The 23,254-nt window shown below is 33.7% G+C and overlaps 1 protein-coding gene across 1 annotated transcript in view; it reads right to left on the bottom strand.

Annotated features, from left to right (window-relative positions):
* Skap1 (src kinase associated phosphoprotein 1) overlaps window positions 1-23,254 on the bottom strand; it is a 282,423-nt gene that overhangs the window by 188,162 nt on the left and 71,007 nt on the right. The window contains exon 4 of the mRNA XM_015495533.2: window positions 11,135-11,233. Within this exon, the coding sequence (XP_015351019.2) occupies window positions 11,135-11,233 (99 nt within the window). The remainder of the gene's footprint in view (window positions 1-11,134; window positions 11,234-23,254) is intronic.

Genomic DNA, 23,254 nt, shown 5'->3' with positions numbered 1-23,254 from the left:
ACAACGTTTTTTTGTTTTGGTGTTTTATGCCTTTTTTTTTTTTTTCTTTTTTTTTTTTTATTGGTTGTTCAAAACATTACAAAGCTCATGACATATCATCTTCCATACATTTGATTCAAGTGGGTTATGAACTCCCATTTTTTACCCCAAATACAAGTTGCAGAATCACATCGGTTACACATCCACCTTTTTACATAATACCATATTAATGACTGTTGTATTCTGCTACCTTTCCTATCCCCTACTATCCCCCCTCCCCTTCCCTCTCATCTTCCCTCTCTACCCCATCTGCTGTTGTTTAATTCTCTCCCTTGTTTTTTTTCCCCCTTTCCCCTCACAAACTCTTATATGTAATTTTGTGTAACATTGAGGGTCTCCTTCCATTTCCATAGTTTCCCTTCTCTCTCCCTTTCTCTCCCCCCACTCGTCTCTGTTTAATGTTAATCTTTTCCTCATGCTCTTCTTCCCTGTTCTGATCTTAGTTGCTCTTTTTATATCAAAGAAGACATTTGGCATTTGTTTTTTAAGGATTGGCTAGCTTCACTTAGCATAATCTGTTCTAATGCCACATTTTCTTTAGAATGTGATTTGAGCTTAAAGGCAATCTACCTTAATCATTATTCAAGTTTCAGCATCTCCTAAAAAAAAAAAAATAGGAATTATTGTCTAGTGTAACCTCTTTACTTTTTTGGTTCTTATCTAGGTATTAACTTTTAGTGGTCTCCTAAAAGCAAATATAATTGCTACCTGTAGAAATTCATTCCACAGACAATATATGTGAGCTCATTTGTACATTTGTACATCAGTTCAGGCCCCCTTTTCAGCTATTTGTCATTTACTAGAACTTTGCAAATGTCTAAAACTTGTCTACTATAGAAGGAATACTACAATAATAAATTATAAAAGTGGTAAAATTAATATATTATAGGAGATATAGTGGATCTGATTAAATCTTAGACATGCTATTCACATCCCTGTGTATTTGACAAAGAAAAAAGTATCTGTAAGTTTGGTTTAGAATTATACCTGGGCCCCTTTATTTATCTATTTGGGAAAAAAGATTCCTCAAGATTATGGTTCTGCTTTATTTTTCCTCACTAATTTGTGTAGTAAGAACATACTAAAATGATGGTTATAATAAAGTAGTATCTTTGAAGTTTTTAAGGCATTACTAAAAGAACAAGAATTTCTTAAATCTGAGAATATATGTATATATGAACATGTACATGTAAATATATATGTACAAGTTTTAATCACTGAATCAATTCCCTATGCACATGTTGAGAATTTATACATATAAATATATATGTGTGTATATTACAGTCTCTTCACTAAAATAAGAAAACAAATTCAGAAGAGCCCAAAAGTAGTATTGCCTTTTACCACAAGAGGGGGCTAGAGAATTCTGATCTCTTCCAAGGTCTATAAAACCCTTTTAACTGCTACTTTATAGACATTCAATTACAACAGGCCATAATACATTAAGGCATTAAAATACACATATATCCCAACATATGCCAAAGCAAGTGCTGCACTAGCGTGTTTGCCAGATGATCACCAGCGCCAACGTCAAGTAAACGGCATCTTCTGATGAAATGTATAAGATCTTACACTTCAGCACTCCTCTCCCCAAAAGACAGCTCACTTGGTTAGGTGATCCCCTTGGAATGGAAAATATCAAGGAATGTGATAAAATACCCAAGAACTGGAGAGTATGACAGGGGCAGGGTAAAGCAAGGATTAAGAGAACTGAAATTTATGTAGTTTGGAAAAGTGAAGACTCTGGGGATAAATGCTCACAGTCTTTAATACCTTCTAAAGGTAACAATATAAATGAATTAGGGGAATTATTCAGTCTCAGAAGATGGTATAGAAAAGAGCAATGGCCTGAAACTAAGGAAGGAAAAGTTTAGGTTGGACATGAAGAATAAATTAGTAATAATAGTTGGGCGGGAAAGATGTCCTGCAAAGGAAGAATCCAAAGTATAATCACTATATTCGATAATTAATTAAATGAGATATTAGTAAGAATGATGTGAATTCATTAGAAGAGCTAGATTAGATAACTCAAGTAATTTTTTTCCTAAGCTCTGACAATCTCTAGGTCTCACTATGTTCTTGGGCATTCACAAATGTCTTTTGATGATGATAATGATCATTTATAGAGAGGAGAGTTCATGATCCCAGTTAACCCTATGTTTTATTAATAAAATGAAATCTAAGGTATTAGTATGAAGTAACATAATTATAAAATTATGCCTACTTTTCACAACATTCCATGAGAATATATACTATACCATGTAAGCTATATTTTAACAGTTTATAAAAATGTATCTGCAAATTGAATAAAATGTTTCTATAAGGGAAAACTTTCCATGAAGGAACAATTTCTCTATAAATCCCAATCTTTTACAAGTCAGAGAACCCGTTCTGCATAATATTTCTTTCCTGATAGACTAGTGTGTCTGGGTTTAAGCTACTTAGTGTCCAACATAAAAAGGCTGTTCTCAAAGTCAGAAAGGCAGTCTAGAGCAGTATTGTAATACAATCCATGAATTCAACGATCTTTCCCCAGTAGACCATAATATTCTAGTTTACTAGACACTTCAGCTTTATTTTAAATAGCATTTTTACTTGAAAAATCAGAATTCTGTGTTAGGTCAAAAAAAATTTATGGCTATAGAAAAACAAAGTCTACCAAAGCATGAAGAATTGAATATGTGCATTAAGCATATATATGTATATAATTGGCCCCAAAGAGTTATTTTATGCTTAAACAAAATCTTTCAAATTTAAATGAATATTAGACTTTGAGGAAAAAATGGTCAATGACTTTGGAACTTCTGGAAGGGCAGTCTAGTAGTTAAAAATCACACAGAGAATACAGAACACTAGAACTTTAGACACAACTGCCCTAGGTAAAATACCCAGTCTTAGGGAGATTGAATATTCAAAGCAAATGCCATATTTATTATAATGAATTTATAGAATCTAAGAACAGGTTAATTAAGCATGCTGTATAAGACTTTCCCACCAACAGCATGCAAACACATATTATTCCTCCCCCTTCTGACTGACATATATCAATCGGTGTATATATTACATTAATAACTGAAACACTGCATATCATTTTGCCACCAATGAAATGATCACACAGACATTTCCAGTAATCATATACTAGAACACATTACCATTGAACTTGTTGACTAGTTTAGAATTTGGAGAGAAACAAAGAATTCCTAGGCCATTATGTAAAAGCATAATCTCATCTGCCAAGTCACTCGTTTAAAATCAACTATTTGTACTTAAAAGCTGTCACTGTTATTTCACCACTAATTATAGTGGAAGCTCAATAAATGTTTGACCTTTTAAAAAATGGACCTTTACTCATACTCCCAGTCTGGAAAAAACTTCCAAAAACACTTTGGCCAGGAGCCAGGTCAAATATGACTTTAACTTTCTTCAAAAACTACTGCAAGTCCAACCAATTGGTCTTTTCTGCAAACTATCCCCAAACCTCAGCTTTTGATTATGCACCATATACTTTTTTATGGGAGTGTCTAAATCTTCTCTCTTCGACTAAATTATTTGCTAAGGAAAGAGTCACATCTTCCCTTTTGTAGCCTCCACACAGCAGCTAAACTTGTGATTGAATAAGGTCATTCATTATAGATAGTCAATAACTAACTCTTCATCAGCAGTGTATTAAAATCTATAACATGGACAAAAAGTCCAAAAAGATAATTAATTTGTTCTATGTTAAATCAATTCAGGGACTTATTATATATTATTCATAATTATAATTGTTAGGCTTTTTATATTCTTTTTAAATATGCTGTTCCCAAGTCATCCTGGGAAAAGGATGAGAACATAGATCAGCAAGACAGACACATGTGTCTGAAGAACTTGGCCGAAATTTGCAAGAAATAGCATAAGAGCCAGAATCAGGTCTCTTGCAAAGCTATTTGGGTGTCACGCTGGAAAGCATGCTGAGATGATGCAGGTGAGGAAACAGATGTGGCATGAGATAGGAGAGGCCTTTCCCACAGAGGTGGTATTGGGTGCAGTACTGGATCTGTCACTCGCTAGCTATAGAACTAAAACACTTCCCATATTTAAAATTAGGTTTCCTTTTGGTAAAACAAGAGACAAGATTAAATGATTGACAAGTCTCTTCCAGCTCTAAAATTTATGATTCTTGTGCAGAAATTTGGGTTAAACACACAAGAAGTTCATTTTAGTGAAAGAGGCATTGTGGAAGATGGCCAGCAATCAACACATGTGAGAGCACTTTACTGGGCACTGGACAGAAGGTTAGAATTTAAACATGTACCCACAGCTGAAAATGCTGGGCTAAAGAATGAAAAATGGATCATTCATAGACAGATAATTGTTATTGTTTTTTAATTCTTCACAAAACATGTATAATCCTTGGCAATCATTTGTTTAAGTTATATAAATTACTGTCAACTTTGAAACCCAGTTTGTCATCTTCATCTGTGATTTATACCAGACTATATAAACGACATGATGTCTTAGATCTAATAAGACATTTATCTTCATGAAGGAGGCCACTGCAAGCCTGAGTGACAGTTTACTTACCCTTATCACAGTTAACTCAACACTGAGTCCTTAATTTCTCCCAGTGATCTGAAATCTGATGGACTCACCTGAAGCCAACAAAACTTGTTCAGAAATCCACTGTGCTCATTCAAAGGGGTATTTTATTGTAGAATTTGCTCTTGGGCCCCCAAAACACAGACATGGAAATAAGTTTTATGCTCCTCCACAATGTAAGCCTCTAAACACACATATATAACTTCCATTAGTGTTGACAGGAGTCATGTGCCTTATTAAAGAGAATATATATCTTCTGGCTAACAACAAAGATGAAAGCAATTGTCTGAAGAATAAAAGTAAAATGAGATGAATGCTTGTTTGAATGTATAAATGTGTGCATGTATATTTACAGAGTTATATACAGAGAAAGACTATATTAAGTCATTTTCATTTTCTTCATATTATAGAAAAAAAGGAGCTAAAAACTCTGAATATGTTCATATACTTTATATAAATTTTTAAATCCACATAAAGAAAGTATTATTGATCCTATCCACAAGAAAGAAGAAAATGGCTTGTTGTTTTTAGGACATTCATTCTTTTTATCTACTAAAGTTCTATTGGTACTTGGGTACTAGGTAATATTGGTACTAAGTACTAGTGACTGAACCTGCAATATCTTTCTATCATGCCAAGTAAAATCGCTCTAAAACATACACTTTTTCTTCCAAAGTTGTCAGCAGGATTTTGCCTAAGATTTATCCTGATCAATGAAGTCATTTACCTCTAATCCCTGCATCATTAATTCACATACCTCAGTAAACATTGTAAAGTGCAGTTTATTAACTCCTTGAAACAATGTACACTAAAATTTATACACTAAAATCAGGCCTTATTTGCTGACAATTTGGGGGATTTCAAACTGCCTTATAAATAAACATTTTTTTTATATTCACTGAGTATAAATTCTATCAGGGGTGCTATCACAGATTTAGATCACAAAATCAGCTTATTAAAATGAAGTTCTAGGGACAGAATTTCAATTCATTAAAAGGAAACCTTTTTGAATAATAGTGGTTTTTTTGTAAATACCTAATAATATGGCCTTGAAAAAGCACAGAAATGAATAAATCTATAACTGTAATTGTAGATTTTAGCATAATCTTCTTAGCAGATAAAAAAAAATCTGAAAGAGCCAAAGAACACTATTTATAAATGTAAAAATATTAAAGAATCTGTTGGGTAACTACTTCAGGAGAACACATAGCACTTGAACATAAAATTATCATTACTAGGCCACAAAGAAAATCTGAACAAAGTCCAGAGAATCAAAACAACATAGGCTGCAATCTTAGATTATAATGTAGTAAAATTAGAAGCCAGTAATAAAAAAGCAGGTTTAAGAATTCCTAGAAACTACAACAAAACAAATCAAAATAAAAACCAGAACAAAAACACCCAAAATACTTCTAAATAACACATAGTTTAAAAAGGATTTCACAAAGGAAATTACAAAACACTTAGAATAAAATTGTGAATTATAATAACAGCAGGACATATAAAATTTCATGGGATGCTGGTAAAGTGGTAATTAGAGGATAATTTTTAGCTCTGGATACATGTATTTTAAAAATCAACCATATATTCAGAGGAGAAAAGCAATGAGAGTTGGAGAGCTCAGAAGAGTGGGAGCTGCAGAACACAAACATCAGCTAAGTAGTCTTCCAAGGGCAGCACTTTGGAATCTGTTGGGACCCCAGTCCCTCATGTGGATTAGATGTGTTGTTTGTGGCCAAGTCACTTAATTTCTCTAAGTCTTATTTATTTAACTGTAAAATGGGGGTAACAATTATCTTCCTCTCTGAGTAGGTTTGAGAATTAGTTGAGATAGTGCACAAAAAGCACCTTTATTATCCCTTCCAACTCCCAGATTCCATGATTCTGACTTTGGCACAATGAAATACACACTTGATTTCCTGCCACAAAAATCTAACCAATAAATTAAACCTTCATTTTCATCTCACCATACTAAGAAAGCTTTGTTTAAAATGCATTTGGAGCTAATGTTTTCTTCCCATTATTAAAAAATAAAACTTACAATGATCAACAAAAGCAGACATATTGTTATTCATAATCTTTTCATTTTTCTTTTTTGCTGTGCTAGGGATCAAACCCAGAGAACCAGGCATGTTAGGCAAATGGTCTACCATGGAGGTACATCCCAAGCCCTGAATTCATAATTTGACTTGTATTTTAAAACTAAGATGAAAGAGGAAAAAGACTGACAAGAGTAACACTGTAAAAAAAAAAAACAACTATTTCCAGAATATTCTATATACTATATTCTATACACTATATATATTCTATAGTCTATATACTGTACCTTTCTATATTATCTATAATATTATATCTATTATATGTTTATACAGTGCACCTTTCAGATAAGACAGGAAGTTGATAATGACCACTATTGGTACTTAAACAAATTTGCAATTTCTGACAGATTTATCAACAAGTTCTCTTATCCAAACATAGTTATAGATAGATCTTTACTTTTCTAATTTTTTTCATTTTTCTAGAGAATAAGAATCTTTTTTTCATATTACACAAATAGAGCACAATTTTTCGTGTCTCTGGTTGAACAAAAAGTAGAGTTACACCATTTGTGTTTTCATACATGTACTTAGGGTAATGATGTCCGTCTTATTTCATTGTCTTTCCTACCCCCATGCTCCCTCCCTTCCCCTCCTTCCCTTTGCCCTATCTGAAGTTCATCTATTCCTCCCATGCTCCCCCCATCCCCATTATGAATCAGCATCCTTATATCAGAGAAGACAATAAAAATCTTTTAACCTTCAACATCCTAATGCAAAAATAAGCTCTAAATACATTTTTATTTCCTTCTAGATAGATCTGTTATTCAATATACCTTCACTCCCTTCTCTTTAAGTAGAATACAATATACATAATAAATAATACATAATTACAGATGAGAGTTTTCTTCTAATATAAATTTTAGAAGAATTTTTCTTCTAAAATTTTTTATTTTTTCTATTTTTTCCAGAAGGAGTCACTATACTCTGTTTATAGAACAATAACTTTCCCCAACCCATCTTTATTAAAGAAGAATTTATACATAGGGATTCTTCATTATGCTAATAAAATAACTCTATTGACACATTAAAATCCATTGTAAATTTGGACACCGAAAGCAATCAGATCTTGATCTTCTGCGTCCTCTGGCTTTTGTACAGTTATTGTATTCAGTGCTGCCTACTAAAAGTTTTTCCTTCAATATGGCAGAAACTTTGCTTTTAATCTGAGGATCCAAATGTTGCTATTTGTTAGCAAGTTTCCACTCCTGACCATGGTGCTATGCCCTCTTGTGTGTCTCTTGGACTGTGGGCATTTGCAAAGGAAAAGGAGATGGAATTGAGATTAGGTAGCAACATGCCTTCATTTTTATGCATGGCTTAGCCTGTAACTTTGATTTTCATTTTTTGCTCTGCACCTGGCCAGGATTCTGTATTCTTCTAGATCTCTTTGTAGTTTTCACAAAGGCGTGACTCAAAACACGACATGCTCTGTGGTTATTGCTTCTCATTATTTAAGTTATGGGCAGATGGGTCAGACTGTGTGTCCTTCTATAATTGTGATTTTAGGAAACTGTTCTGGCTGGAGGTGGAAGACAACAAAACTGAAAACATTTTAACATTTTCTAATAAAGGTAAAATTCCAGAAACCTGAAATAACTGTCACTACAGAGCAAATTAAGGGAAAATATATTTTATTCTTGAAGAACTGCCTTAGCTATCTTCCCAGCAAATGGAGAGAATGACTTTATATTTGTTCAATTGCCTACTCTCTACAATGAGACTGTGAGTCCATAAGGACAGGAACCATGCCCACTTTCTTCAGTGCATAATTCACTTATAACTTATACAGTTCCTTGGCATTACCTTGAATCTCTAAAAAAAAAGTATTGCTAAAATAATGAATACATAGCATATCAAGTGCTACAATTTTCTGTAATGATAAATTCAAATAAATAGGATATAAAGTTTACTCAAAGTTTTAACATCTTTATAGCCCTCTCTTTAATTTCACAGGAAATGTACATATCTTCAATTTTCAGGGGGAGAAAAACAAACATTTCTCATGCCTGTTATACATCAAGCACCCAGGCACCGTATTAGATTCAAGGCTGTGAAGAAACTCAAACATCATCCCACAATCAAATTTTTAACATGTAAATAGATTTATTCCTGTCTCTGTTTTCTCTATAACTTTGGGAATTTTTTTTTAACTTTCATGCACAGAACTAAAGACCAAAATTGATTCAGTAAGAATTTAATTTTACTTATACAATTAGCCCTCTCTTATGAGAAACCTTTATGGAACAAAGTTTTCTACTTTGGAATTTTCCAGATACTAGGTTTACCTCTTTCAATACCATTTTGTTTTGTAGTTTTTTTTCCTTTCCCTGGCAATGGAACCCAGGGCCTCATGCATGCTAGGCAAGTGCTCTACCATCAACACAAACTTTTTTAAAAATTTCAATCCTTTTAAATAAAAATATTTTAAACATAGTATTTGTATCTTAGCCAAAATATCTAGAACATAAATCTATCTTTTTGGATAATATTGATAAGGACAACAGAGTTGTTAAGAACGGAGCTTCCAGAACTAAACCACCTAAGTATAAATCCTGGCACTACTACTTACCAGTTGTGTGATCTTAGCTAACTTTCCTAAGTCTCAGTTTCCTTATCTGGAAAATGAGGATAATCCTAATATCTAGCTCTTGGGGCTGTTCTAAGAATGAACATTTGTATGAAATGAACAGGTGCAAGACACATAGTCAGTACTCAGTAAATGCTAGCTTTGAAAGTTTTAATTTATTCAGGTCCTGAGCTCTTAGCAGGGAGTTCTGGCCACTGCTCTCTATAATATAAAGTAGCCCCAGACTGTTATTTTTTTTAAAATGCCTGTATAAGTTTTACTTAAAGATTTTTTTCTATGTAACTTTTAAATTATTTTCCTGATTTTTACCTTATGTCCTTTGTTAATTGGTGCCTTTACATTACTCCCTCTTCTATTTTGAAGCTTTATTCTATTGTGTGCTGAGAAACCAAACCACTGTGGTGGTTAGAAATTTGTAAGAGGATTCCCCCAGTGAAGGCCTCAGGGACTCTCCCATGAATAAAATGCATAAATGTTAAATGAAACTCAGTGGCATTTATTTCCACTTAGAGGTCTTTCTGGCTTACTTATTGTATTCTCACCTGTGTTTGGGAAAGTTAGAAATACCAAATAAGTGACCTATGGATTAATGAAGCACTATTGTTCTAATTCTGCCAAGCATTAGATTAATCAAAACCAAAGAAGGGTTGGTTTCTTCATGTTTTGCACTGTTAATTTTCTACAATTATTAATCAGCTACCTAGATAATTATTAAGTTTTCAATTCAAACAATGTTTTTTAGTGTAATTCCTGGACCAATATCGATCTACTATTAAGAAAGTATGGCTCTTCAAAAGGGCTAAATGCAATAGCAAATAATGGATAAAGTAAAAAGAGAGAGGAAATGGGAATTATAAACTCATGAAATTTAAAAGAAAAAGAAATGGATAGATCACAGATTAATAAAGAGAATAATAATAAGGAATAGTTTGCCAACTTTATTTCTCATCTCTAAAAGAATCAGTTTCTAATTTAATATTCAGTTTAGTAGCAACTTTACCTTTTCCCCCACCGGAAAAGTACAAGTAGAATTCAAATAAGAAAACTACGTACAGCCATGATGATCAAACCTTCTGCTCAAGTGGCCAGATGCCAGAAGAGGCACAGCAATCTCCCACCCTTGGGAAATCTGAGCCTGAGCCAGAAACTGGCAACCTCCAGGCCAAAATCTGTATATTTGTATATCTTTTTAAAAATGCATGTCTATTTTGCATTTCACCTTTATATACTGTTGTATTTTTAAATTTTAAAAAATGTTTATAACAGTTGAATACCTCCCATTCTCAAAAATTCAAGTAAAATTGATGCTTCAGGAAGATTTGCATTATAGCTCTTGTGGCTTTCCCTTCCCCTTGATACTGCGATGGTCAGGGGCATGGGAACACCAGTGAGATGATACCTTATACTATAATGGACTCAAGATTCTCAAATGATAGACAATAAATTAATAATCAAATTATCATTAAATGAAAGCTCCATTCTCATGCACCTCAATGAAGCTAAGAAATCCAAAAGAATAGTAAGTTGGGCCCTGCAATCTTAAAATGCCCTCATAGCTTTTGAGCTACCATTATTATAAAAAGATCAATAATGATGTCTTCCTGCTCCACTATGGAATTAGTGTTTCCCTAAATACATTAACTTCAGGAGTATTGAATTACCCAGGAGGATCAGCACCACAATGAAACAAATAGTTGTTCTTTGCAAATCGGTGATTACCAATACAGAGAGCCCACTGAAGGATGCTGGATAGAAAATGACATAAAGCAAAGACCGCAGGACAAAAGGTAACCAAGTCTGGTCACCCCAAATTCAGAAAGATGAAACTCACCCTCATCGTGATAATCTGAAGAAAAGGGTGTATCTGATGTGAGAGACAGGCCATGAGTCCCACTGTGATTATCATCAGAGCTGTCCTGTCCAAGGTCTCCTGAGGGACAAAGAAGAAAACAAGGTCATCCTTTGGACATATTTATAAAGGTGTTTGTAGATCTCTCTTCTGGTACTTATAAAAATGATGCATCTTTTACTTGATGAACATGGCCACTCTCCCCTAACATATGAGAAATAGATAAATAATTTCAAGAACCAACTTACCTGGATGGGAAATTTTCCACTCAAGTAATTCCCTCAATAGAACTAAGGAATTATTAGCTCAGAGTGGGAAGACTTCTTGCCACCAGAGAGAATTTCTCCATCACACTTAAAATGAAAACAGAGCTGTATAAATTAGTATATTTATATACTCTGCCTCTGTTAATCAGAACCTTTATCTGATGGCCTTTTTCTCTTTCTATTTCCAAATGAAATAGAAGTAATGACACAAAGGGTTAACCTCCTATATAATGTAGCAAAGTCAATATTCTTTCCTTCTCTGAAAAATAAGAGACCTAAGTAAGCTCAGAGAGAGCCTAGACTTTGCTGGATTCTATTCCTATTTAAATCACTACTTGTTTTGCAACCTTAATAAAGTTCTCTCTATGTAATTCTAGTTTACAGCCTATGCAACCAACCTCTTAGGAATTCTAAAAGCCCTAAGAAGGTAATATTTGTTCTGCAAAATGACTTTGATAAAAGGTAATGTATATACAATACTGAATTATGCAATTAAAACAATGCTAATCCCTTTTGGGTGTTTTCAACCTACGTTGAATTGTATTTTGTAGAAGTGGCCGATGCCATTATGATACTTTAAAAGGTTCAGACGGAAGATGTTAGCTCATTCAGAAACCGGAAGAAAAGGAAAGCGTTGCAAATGGCTTTCCTTAAAATCCCCCAAACAGAGGTACAGTCTGCTGATAAAAGGACACCGACAGCTGCTTAGTTCATTTCACAAGCATGAAAAAAGGATTTTAAACCGAATTTAATATTATCTCAAATACTAATTTCCAAAGGAAATCACCAATGCTAATCTCAGTAAACATTGTAGAGTTCTGGCCCTGGATTTCAACTAGGGAGCAGTGAAACCAAACAACCTACATAGAATCTGTATTGCCTCGCTTTAAAGGTTTATTTCCTACAATTAAACTAGAAGGATAGGGAGGACATAAAATTATAAAAAAAAAAAAAAGAAAGCTGAAGCTTCCTCCTTCCTTAAATTAGATGATTATACCTACACTTTCCCTCGAATGCTTAGTGGTAGGTAGATGTCCATAACTGAGTTGAACACCTGCAGATAGAGGACTTTAAAAATAAACTGTAGAGTCTATTGTAAAAAAAAAATTAACCCCACACTACAGTCATTAGCTGAAGCCAGAAGAGATGCTCACTTTTATTTGTTCACTGACCAGAACATAAAACATACAGTTAGGCTTAAAGCATCACTGTAAGGTTGCTATAATAACTGAGAAAAATCCCAAATGCCAGACAGAGGGTAAAATGCTCAAATTTTATATCACTGCAAATCCACTGAAATCTAATTATCAGTATGACTCTCTGACTGGAAACCTGAAGGTGAGATGCAAGGGTAGAAAGAATTTTTGTTTTGAACCTAATCAAAATCCTTTAAAAAAAAAGTAGTTTAGATTGCCAAGAAAAATTTGACATTTGTAATATATATGAAACATTATTTATTAACTATCATTCTGGACTCAGTTTTTTTTCCAGGAATCTGACAAATCTACCAATAAGGAAAAAGAATCTATGCTTACACATTCTGGCATTTATTCTAAGTTTTTTTTTTTAAATGAAGACCAGGAAGGGCTTTTGTTGTTTCATTGTGTTATGTTTTCTAATGAAGTTTTTATTTTGGAATAAATTTTGATTTATGTAAGTGTTGCAAAGATAGTACAAAGAGTTCCCATATACTCTTCAACTTGTTCCCCATAAACTCATCTCCTTCCACAACTAAAGTATATCTATCAAAACCAAGAAGTTAACGTTGCTACATTGCTGTTAACTAAATTATAGGTTTTGTTTTCATTTTGTAAGTTCTTCCATTCATGTCCTTTTTATATATCAGATCAAATTCAGGATATCACACTGCATTTATAGCTCACTTTAAAAAAAAGAAAAGTCTCACCCAAAACACCTGCCTGGATTTGGCACTTGGTTTATTAACTTCAGATGGAAAAATCACTGCCACGTGATTCCTATGGTTTTTGAGTACAGTTATCCAAGATGGACCTGTGTGCCAAATGCCAGACTGTGCCCCTATAAAGTATGTGACGAGTAAGGAATACAACTCCAGGTAGCGAAACAGAGCCTAGGTCAGTACTACAGATGGTTGTGGTGGGAGAAACATTTTAAAATATGCCTTACACCCAAGCACAATTAGTTCCTGATGATGAAGATGTTGTTATAAGTGCTTTTAGTGTCATATCAAGTGGCCCAACTCCCTTGGGCTCACACAGCAACTAGTCTATAACACAGTATAAATAGACACTCCCATGTAATTAAAATGATTACAACTACTCAAGATGCATGGGTGAAAAGTTTTATAGAAGAACTGGCAATTACTGTGGTCATTTTGGATTTGCTTAAGTTTAAAGTATCATTTTTCCTTAAAATATAACCGTGCATGTTCTCTGAATTCATCTGTACCTCTGACAATCACAGTTCCAAGTGGCCACGACTGTAGTCCGGTGGGATCAGACATAAATGATCACAAACTATAGTGACAGACATTTCCACTCAGCAGCTCTACAATTAGGGCTTCGAACTCCATCTGCTTAGAGTGCCTCTCTCACAAGCAAGACCCTCTGCCACTGGAGACACACTTCCACGGCAACTCACTCAGAATCAATATATTTCTATACAGATATATATTCTAACACACCGTATCTCCATTAATCACATCCACTACCTTCAGCCTTTCTCTTTGTATTTCTAAACAAGATCTGAGGAAACTATATCAAGGGTTCACCTGCTATTAGCTGGTAATTTGTTCCTCTATCCAAAGTGTCATAAGAATTGGGCGCTAGATACACTCCTTAGTAGATTCAATGGCAGGTTCTCCACTGAGTAGTGCTGAGGGGCCCATAAGGGGGATGATTTCTCTATTGTTCTTTTCTGGGAGTCAAACTCAATTTCATTCATGCTCCGTAGAGTGATAAGTTGGGAATTTCTGAGGGTTGGAGCAGAAAGATAAAACAGCTTTGTGTCAGGTGTAAGGTAATTATTTGCCAGGGTTTCTGTGCTATTTGTTTTTATTCCCTGTGTTTTCATTAACAGTTAATGAGTTTTCCCCCTTAATTCTGAAACAATAGCGTGGCCACTAGAAGTTGGCTTTTTCTGCCATGGATTCAACCAGCTGTTGCTGCTCCATAAACTTTATGGAGAAGTGAATTAAACTACTAAAAACTTTCATTTACTAATTCAATTCCAAATAAAACAAGGGAAAAATGAACCATAATGTGAGTATTCTGACTCAAAGCAAACGCATCTACTCCTGAACTTGCAGGTACTACTTAGGGACAGAAACAGGGCATAATGACAAGTGTACCAAAGAAATGGGAAAAAAAAGAAAGAAGTTTAAGCATTTAAAAACTACAACAGAATATAAGAACAAAAATAACAGATAAGACATACAAATACGTTTGCTTATTTTATATGTAAAGCAATTTTTTAATGTTGGTATAAGCCATCACTTTTATTTCTCTTCTAATTAATTGTTAGCTATGTTATAAAGACTCTATTCATACCTGCAACTATTTATATGGTATGGTTAGAAACTTTCCAGGGTTTGCTATTACTTCACCACATCTCATTAGATAATATAAGGAAAATGAAATTAATATAATTAGTTAATTTGTAATCTTACAATTAATATAAAATTGTCTGAACATTTTTCTACTTTTTATTTTATTTTTTATTATTTTTACTGCGGTTGGAAGGGAACATGAGACTTTCTACTCTAATATTTAAGAATCCATGAGACACAGAGCTTCCTCTTTAAACTAATAAATCCTCACTAAATTCCTATAAATAAAACTCCCTGATCCAAATCCAGTTAGTTTTCATGCTTGATAGCATTAATACTGCCAGATTTTCATGGACCAATTTAATAGTAATGCAGTTCTCAAAGCTGAACTGTAGTAAGATTAGCAAAATGACAGCGTATTATTCTTTATGATAACCATTTGTCTAAGTTTTTGAATCTAATCCCAACTAAAGAAACATGTAGGTACACACATGGCCATATATGTGAAATGTTACTTACATGTAAATACATCATAGAGCACATGTGCAACACCAAAGCTAAAGTTCTGTCAATACTTCCTTTATAAATTACACACCATTTTTGCATATACTCATGCACTAGAAAATGTATGTTGTTTCTCACAGAACATCTCAGAGGCTTCAATGATTTCTAAATATCCACTTGGATGTGCGTGGTTAGTTCTTGTGATTAATCCATGTATAGTGAAGGTCTCAAATTTTTCTCTGTTCTATGCAGTCTTTCTGCCCATATTCCCCTCCTTCTAAAGCTATCCATAACTCAATGTTTAAATATTCTCTTTTTTTTCCTCAAGGCCCTAGCAGTAAGTGTAATAGTGCTGAATGTCATTAACCCTACAGAACAAATGATAGGCCAGGTAAAGAAAGTTTTCATTTATCATTTTTTAAAAAGTTGCTCCAATTAGATCTTGAATGTAATCTTGTGCCTAAGATTAACTATGCTAGCTTATGACACTGTTTACTGATTATACAATTATACTAAGGATAACAGACTTCTTAAGAACCTTCAGAGATAACATTTTCAGAGAATGGTACAGTCTAAACGATCAGAAACTGAACCAAACTGACAGACACTCAAAGTACAATCACTACAACAGAACCTGTGATTCTAACAACCAAAAACTATGTAGCCATAGCTTAATAATATTCTCATATGGACTACATCTGTCAGTGTTGGATTGGAGAGGAAATCACCCGCGGGAGTCCATTGAAAAGCACCCCCTTCCAAGAAAATGGTCTTTCATGATGCAGTTTTTCATTTTGACCAGTAGGGTGAGCTGCAGTGTGTAGCATCATCCTAGCTCTGGGAAAGAGAGAGAGAGAGAGAGAGAGAGAGAGAGAGAGAGAGAGAGAGAGGGAGGAAGAAAGACATGAAACAANAGAGAGAGAGAGAGAGAGAGAGAGAGAGAGAGAGAGAGAAGAAAAAGTAACCACTGTGGGCACTCTTTTGCTCCTTCCCTTCTGCCTTCAGAAAATGCAGAGATTTTTAACCCTTCTTAGGTTTCACATAGAGGCTCAACTCCTGGATATTAACACACTGGAGGGCTGGCAGCAACAAATATAAACCAGATAATTGTATATGTGACAATGCACACTTCATAAAGCAAATTACAGCCTGTCAGCAATCATTCCGGCTTTACACTAACACATTCCATCTACCACCATTATTGTTCAAATGGTACTAAAATAGAACCTGCTGAGTTGGAATATTTTCAATAGTAATAAGATTTCTGACAGAATTCAAAACATGTAAACCTAGGCATTTAGTAGTATATGGATAACTATGTTATAAAATGAATGAATTCATCATTGGGCAACCAGGCAACCATAAGCTGGAATTATTGTTTGTAGTTCTGTTTTCTTTGGATCACTGTATTTTCATGCCTTAATTCTTATTACAAAGTTATTCAACTGAATTGAATTTTCAACATACTTGCAGGAGAAAGTCAGCTATAATAATAAAAACATGATAACTAGCTGAACTCTTAGAGGGTACAGGCTCTGGGCCAGGGCTCTTCATGTATTATCTAATTCAATCCTGGAAACAATCCTGGGTTATATTATTATTCCAAAGATGCAGATGAAGATATTGAGACACAAAGAACAAGTAGTTTACTCCAAGTCCCTGAAGTGACTCATAAGTGTTACATCCAGGCTTTGACCTCACCTTGTCTGATTACTAAATTCTTGTCCTAACACATTGACCTGCTTGGGAGCCAAATCTGCAGGCTTTATGATCATTATTCAAAGACAAAACATAGTGAATGATAGCCAACATCTTGAATTTATGGTATTAACTAGTATTATTTTACTTCAACAAAGTAAATCTACAATCAAAATATAAATTCTTCTTAGTAGTAATAACAGCCGACTCACATTAGGTATGGAGACTGGAACTGACAAAGCCAAATGTGGCCAAGGAGGAAGTGGTCAAACCCACAGATTAAATTTATTATAGTAGTATTGGTGTAGTGATTTTTAAAATATCACTTTTGGCATAAATTTTCTGCTTGCAAACTTTAATACAGCTACTTGGGGCTTAGACACATCAATATATTGAATTTTTCTATTCTTTTTTGTTTGTTTGTTTGATTCTGTGGGATTCTGGGTATTTTGACCTGGCATAACAGAAAATGAACCAATGTGTTCCATACTTAAATATAGCTTGGGCCTAGCTTAGTTAAAGAATATTTCCTTTTTGGCAAAATCATGCTTTAAGTCTCAGAGTAGAAAAATCCTTTGAAAAATATAATACCACATGAATGCAGCAATTTTATTATTATTTGTTCACTTTGCTGTCTCTTCCCAACTTCCCCTTTCCTTTCTCCCTAACAACAAATTGCAGGGAACCTTAGCACCCTTTTATAATCCTGTTGCATTCTGGGGTCTACAATGCTCCAATTGGGGAGCCAACACAACTTAGGAAACTTCTTGAGAGAACTGTATAGCTAGATGGATTCCAAAAAAATTCACTTAAAAAAACATGAGAATCTATGTTCTACAGGCTATTGGTAGATAAAAGAAAAATTTTACATAAGCCCAAGAAAATAAAACAAAACATAATAAAGAATGGATTGTAGGTCATATTAGCAGACATGAAAATGTAAACCAACTTTCAACACACGGTAGAAAGGATGAGGCTATTTTGTGAGTAACATAGACCTCTAATACCATGAAGGTTATAATGGCAAAGGGTGACAAGATTCTTCCTCCCCATGCCACATCTCATCCCAAGTAGGGATTCCTGTTCCTGAACATCACTTGTATGTAATGCCAGTAATGAAAGCCAAAACTTCTCACTGTCAACATTGTCAGTTCCATGTTTGATACCCTGAAACAGAAGTTCACATGGAGAAGTATCTCCTTATTTTTAAATTTTATTTTTCCTATTTTATTGAGGCGGTATTAATACACGTAAAATGCACAGATCTTAAAGGTGAGAGGTATTCCTTTGAAGTTTAGGAAAATAACTCTTAGTGATGAATTGTGATCAATAACTTTAAGGCTAGCAAGTATGTGTGTTAATTTACATCCTCTGACAAGGGCAGTTAGGGTCACAAGATTGGTTCCTCCACTATTTGCCTCACTAAAGTCAGCAGAAACTGGAAGCTTTATTCTATATGTAACATAAATCCCCTTGCCCATGACTAAGAAGTCCCTCTCCCGTGTTAGTGGTAATTCAGCCATCCTGGCAAACACGTTTCTGAGAGAAGTATGTGTTGGTTAGAAGCTAAATGAAAGTTAATGCTTCCTAATAGAACTGGACCCACTATCACATTATTTAACTTTCAAATATCATGCAAATCCTTTGGGCTTCAAGTCCAGAGGCTTAGCCTATTTCCTCATCAAATAAAATTTAAAAAAAAATAAAATATTTTTTAAAGCAGAAGAACCAGAAAAGTTTGCATTCAAATTGACTGTACTTTTCTCTCATAATTTGTGATCAGAACATTTAAAAAATTGTTAGAGGCAGAATTCCTGATGAATATCAATTCTTAAGCTAAAATCCTGTGTTCCCAAACTACATCCCTTACCTAATTTTCTATGTTGGCCTAGGATTACTTCTACCTAGGAGACATAGTTTATAAGGTTTTTTTTTTTTTTTTTTCTCAGCAAGTCTCCCTGGTTAAGTAAATAAACTTAATACAAGAACCAGAAGTTCTATGAACTTTTATGGATGAAAAAAAAAATTGGACTGAGATGAACTCAGAGAAGGTACTCATCCGTTAATATGGATATCATACAATACTACAGTATTTCATAATTTATTTTAAAACTCATTTTAAGTGATGTCAACTCAGCATGCCTATACATTCTGCTGGTTCTCAAATACTAAACAACAGAGAACACTGTTATTCTATCACATCACTAGAGCCTTGCTCATCAATTCATATCTCAAGATAAATAAAGAAAAAACTTAAATGGATAAAAAAACCTACCAAATCATAATTCTGCTAAAAAGAGCTCACTACCATGTTAAGTTTTTAATTTTTTGTAAGCATCTTTATTAAATAAAGCATGCCCACAGCAAAGATTTCAAACATTACAAGAAGGCACATAATGAAAGTCCATCTTCTCTCTCTGGTCTTGGTCCTTTCTCTCCAGAGACGTCTACTGTGAGGCTTCTTGGATAGCTTATGAACTTCCTATCCAAATATAACAAGTGCTTCTGCATGTAGCACATCTTTTTTTCTTTTTAACAAATGGTTGTATTTGTTCTGTTCTGTTCCTTGCATTTCTTCCAAATCATTTATCTTGGTGATTGCTCCAGATCAGCACATAACACACTGATTTATTATTTTAACTTTTTAAAAAATTAAAACAATGCAATCACATGGTGAAAATTAAAATAGTACCAAATGATGTAAATAGTGAAAAGCCCCTCTACCACTGACACCTGTGTCCCCTCAACAGAGGTGCCACTGTTAATAGGTTTGTACATATCCTTCCAAAATTATTGTATACGTAAAATCATGTATGTATGTATATGTATGTGTGCATACACATGGGTGTATAAGAGACACAAAAACAAACTATACATTGCTTGCCCAAATTGCCTTTTCACCTAATAGTCCCCGGAGAATATTATATGTCATATATATTTTTTTCTTTAAATTATATTAAATGAATGAGGCATAATTTATTTAACAAGTTTCCTGTTGCTGGATAATTAGACTGGAGTTTTTGCTATTGCAAACAATGCTACAATGAAAATTCTTATACACATATATTGTGCAAGGAATACAGATACTGATTCTAGAGAATTCTATTACCTAAATGAAAGTCAAGTTTCTTTTTTTCCTTATGTCTCAATATTATCTACTCCAGAGTAGATAATTTACATTTTATAAATGATATAAAAATCTTACAGGACCTGGGGATGTGGCTCATTAGTAGAGTGCTTGCCTAGCATGCATGAGGCCCTGGGTTCATTCCCCAGCGCCACAAAATGGTTTTCTGAATAAATGTATTGCAGAAGTACCTTTTTAAAAATCTTAGAAAATTTCAGCTTCAGGAAGGAAAAAAGTGAGTCCTTTTGTTAAAAATTGTTTACTTCTGTTGACAGTAGGTGCAAAATAATTAGTGCATTAATTTAAAAACCCATTCACTCTTAAAAACCTGACCAATAGATGTATAGGAAGTAAAATATTTGAAAAGGTATCAAAGTCAGTAATTAGCTTCAAAAACAGTTTGTGTGTGTATCTACTTTCTACAGATTAATTTGTATAAAATGTAGCAAATAAGGAAAGGGGAAATGCCTAAAGGAAGTCAAGCCACAAAAGCAGCTGTCAGATTGTTGATGTTAAAAGGTTGGGTCAAAGCCAAAGGCAGGAGTATTTGTCCTGTGTACATTTTCCCCTTATAAATTCCCCACAAGACATGGAAAAGATGCTGGAATATTTCTTTTTAAAAAGTAGTATAGGTTAGGATATTCTAGGTTCATAACCAACACTTGTGTTTATAAAATATTAGCATTCCAGGAATAGTGATAGAAAGATATTTAACAATAAATTACAAATATTGTAAATTCAGAATTTTTCTTCCATTTGCAAACACGTCATAAATTTGGGCTGTGTTTCTTTGTATAAATCCTACTTAAAACTGTGCTAAAACCTTTTGGCATGAATGCAAAGAGTATTTTCATAAATAAAACCTAGTAAAATCACTGTACACTCCATTAATTCAAAAACACTTCTCTTCAACTTCAAAGGAAATCCCCCTCTTTTTTTTCAGTGTAAAGATGGTGTTTCTTTGCTGCTTTAATGTTTTGCTTCTTGTAGTTGTCATAACTACATGCCCCAAGTATGTGATCGTAAGGGTTGAGAAGTTAAGTGACATTCATGCTTCCATTCAACATGCCTCAGACATTATAGAGCAACAAGCTCATAAATCTAACCTCTGAAGTGCCTACAAATAAAAATCCTGTGCATGCACCCTATAAAAGTAAACCCTACAGATGCATACATGTGAGTTACATGGCCCTACACCATGGGTAGAATGGATAATTTTATGGAAAGATTTGTGAAACATACATTATCACAACTCCATATGTGTATTTGCCTGCCTATCCCTACTTTGAGACATAAAAATAATACTTGTTACCACTTTAGTGTCACTTGCTACCAAGTGGCAAGCACTCCTCATGAGTTACCAGGTTTTTATAACTCATTACAACTCATAACTGTGCAGGAGATATTAGGAGGATTTTGTACATGAGAAAACTGACGCTTTTAGAAGTTGTATCACTTGGCAAAGCTCACAAAGCTTGTAAGAAGGGGAACTGGAATCCCATTCAAGTCTTATTTCAAAGCTCGTGCTCTTTTCATCATAAACACAGACATGAAATAGCAATTTAAAGGAAGAGTTCACTATGTATTTTTGCATCCAGATACATAAAGTATCTTATGCTTTAGTGTACTACGTTTCATGATGGGAATAAAAGAATAATCTCACATTTGTAATCTCACATAAATTCAACCTGAATTTATTTCTCCTTTATTTTGCATTATGAGAATTTTAAACATGTACAATAGTAGACAATACAGTGTAATAAACCCCATGTATACGCCATTTTGCTTCAACAAGTGTCAATTTATGACCAATCTTGTTTCATCAGTACCCAATCCTGCTTCTTTCTCCTCTCCCATATTATTTACCAGATTTTATCACAGCAAACCTCCCTCTAAACACTCTTTTTTTAAAAAACAAAACAAAACCCTAGCCATAATTCCATTGTCACACCTAAAACAATTAAAAGCAGTTTCATATATATATATAGTTGTAGATAAACACACAGTATCTTTATTTATTTTTATGTGGTGCTGAGGATCAAACCCAGTGCCTCACACATGCAAGGCAAGCATTTTACCACTGAACTACAGCCCCAGCCCTAACAGCAGTTTCTTAATAGCATAAAATAACCAGTCTTTAAATTCCTAATTCTCTCATAGATGTCATTTCTAATAGTTTGTTTGACTTAGATGCACATAAAAGCCATGCACTTTTTGATAAGCTTCTTAATTCTCCTCTAATCTATAGTCAATGTGGCTTTTAAATAACATTTTCTTTATTCACTTTGCACTATTTGTTTTTGTCAAGCTATATTTTTAGGCATTAATTTAATTTGACATGGATATAAGCTTGCCTTTACAAAATTAGATTTTTAAGCTACACAAAGAAAATTTTTTGGTCTTAAAATATACTGGATAATTTTTTCTAAACCTTTTACATCATCCATGTGGATACTCAAAGAATCCTTAAATCAGCAAGAAACTGGATTGGCCCATGTTTACCACTATCACAAATGTGACATGAATCACCTTTGGACAAAAATCAAACTTTGTTATATATATTCATAATATTCCTACAGTCTCTCCTAAATTTTTATTCAAATATCATATCATTTATTTTTGATTCTGGATCAATGCTGGGAAATTCTACCTAATTTTCATGAATATATTTTTATAACAATAAATTTTGAATTATAAACATCATACCTTATAAGTGAAATTTTGACTTATTAAACAAAAATGCCAATAATTAACTCATTTTATTAAAAAGGAGAAATTGAAGCAAAATGAAAGAAACCATTTTGCTCCATAATTTTAAAGTGCTCTGTCATCAAATTTAAAGGGCAAAACTGATACTGTTATTTAGACAGCAGACCAATATCATCTTTCAAATATCTGATTACTGTAATGATAATAACTCCATGGCAAAGATTCCATTGGCTTTTCTTTGTAACTTTAAGTGAAAAACTGAGTAAAAAAAA

The sequence above is a fragment of the Marmota marmota genome, unplaced genomic scaffold (genome assembly GCF_001458135.2).
Source record: "Marmota marmota marmota unplaced genomic scaffold, marMar, whole genome shotgun sequence".
In the NCBI taxonomy this organism is placed as follows: Eukaryota; Metazoa; Chordata; class Mammalia; order Rodentia; family Sciuridae; genus Marmota; species Marmota marmota.
This window is presented reverse-complemented; position numbering and strand designations above follow the sequence as displayed.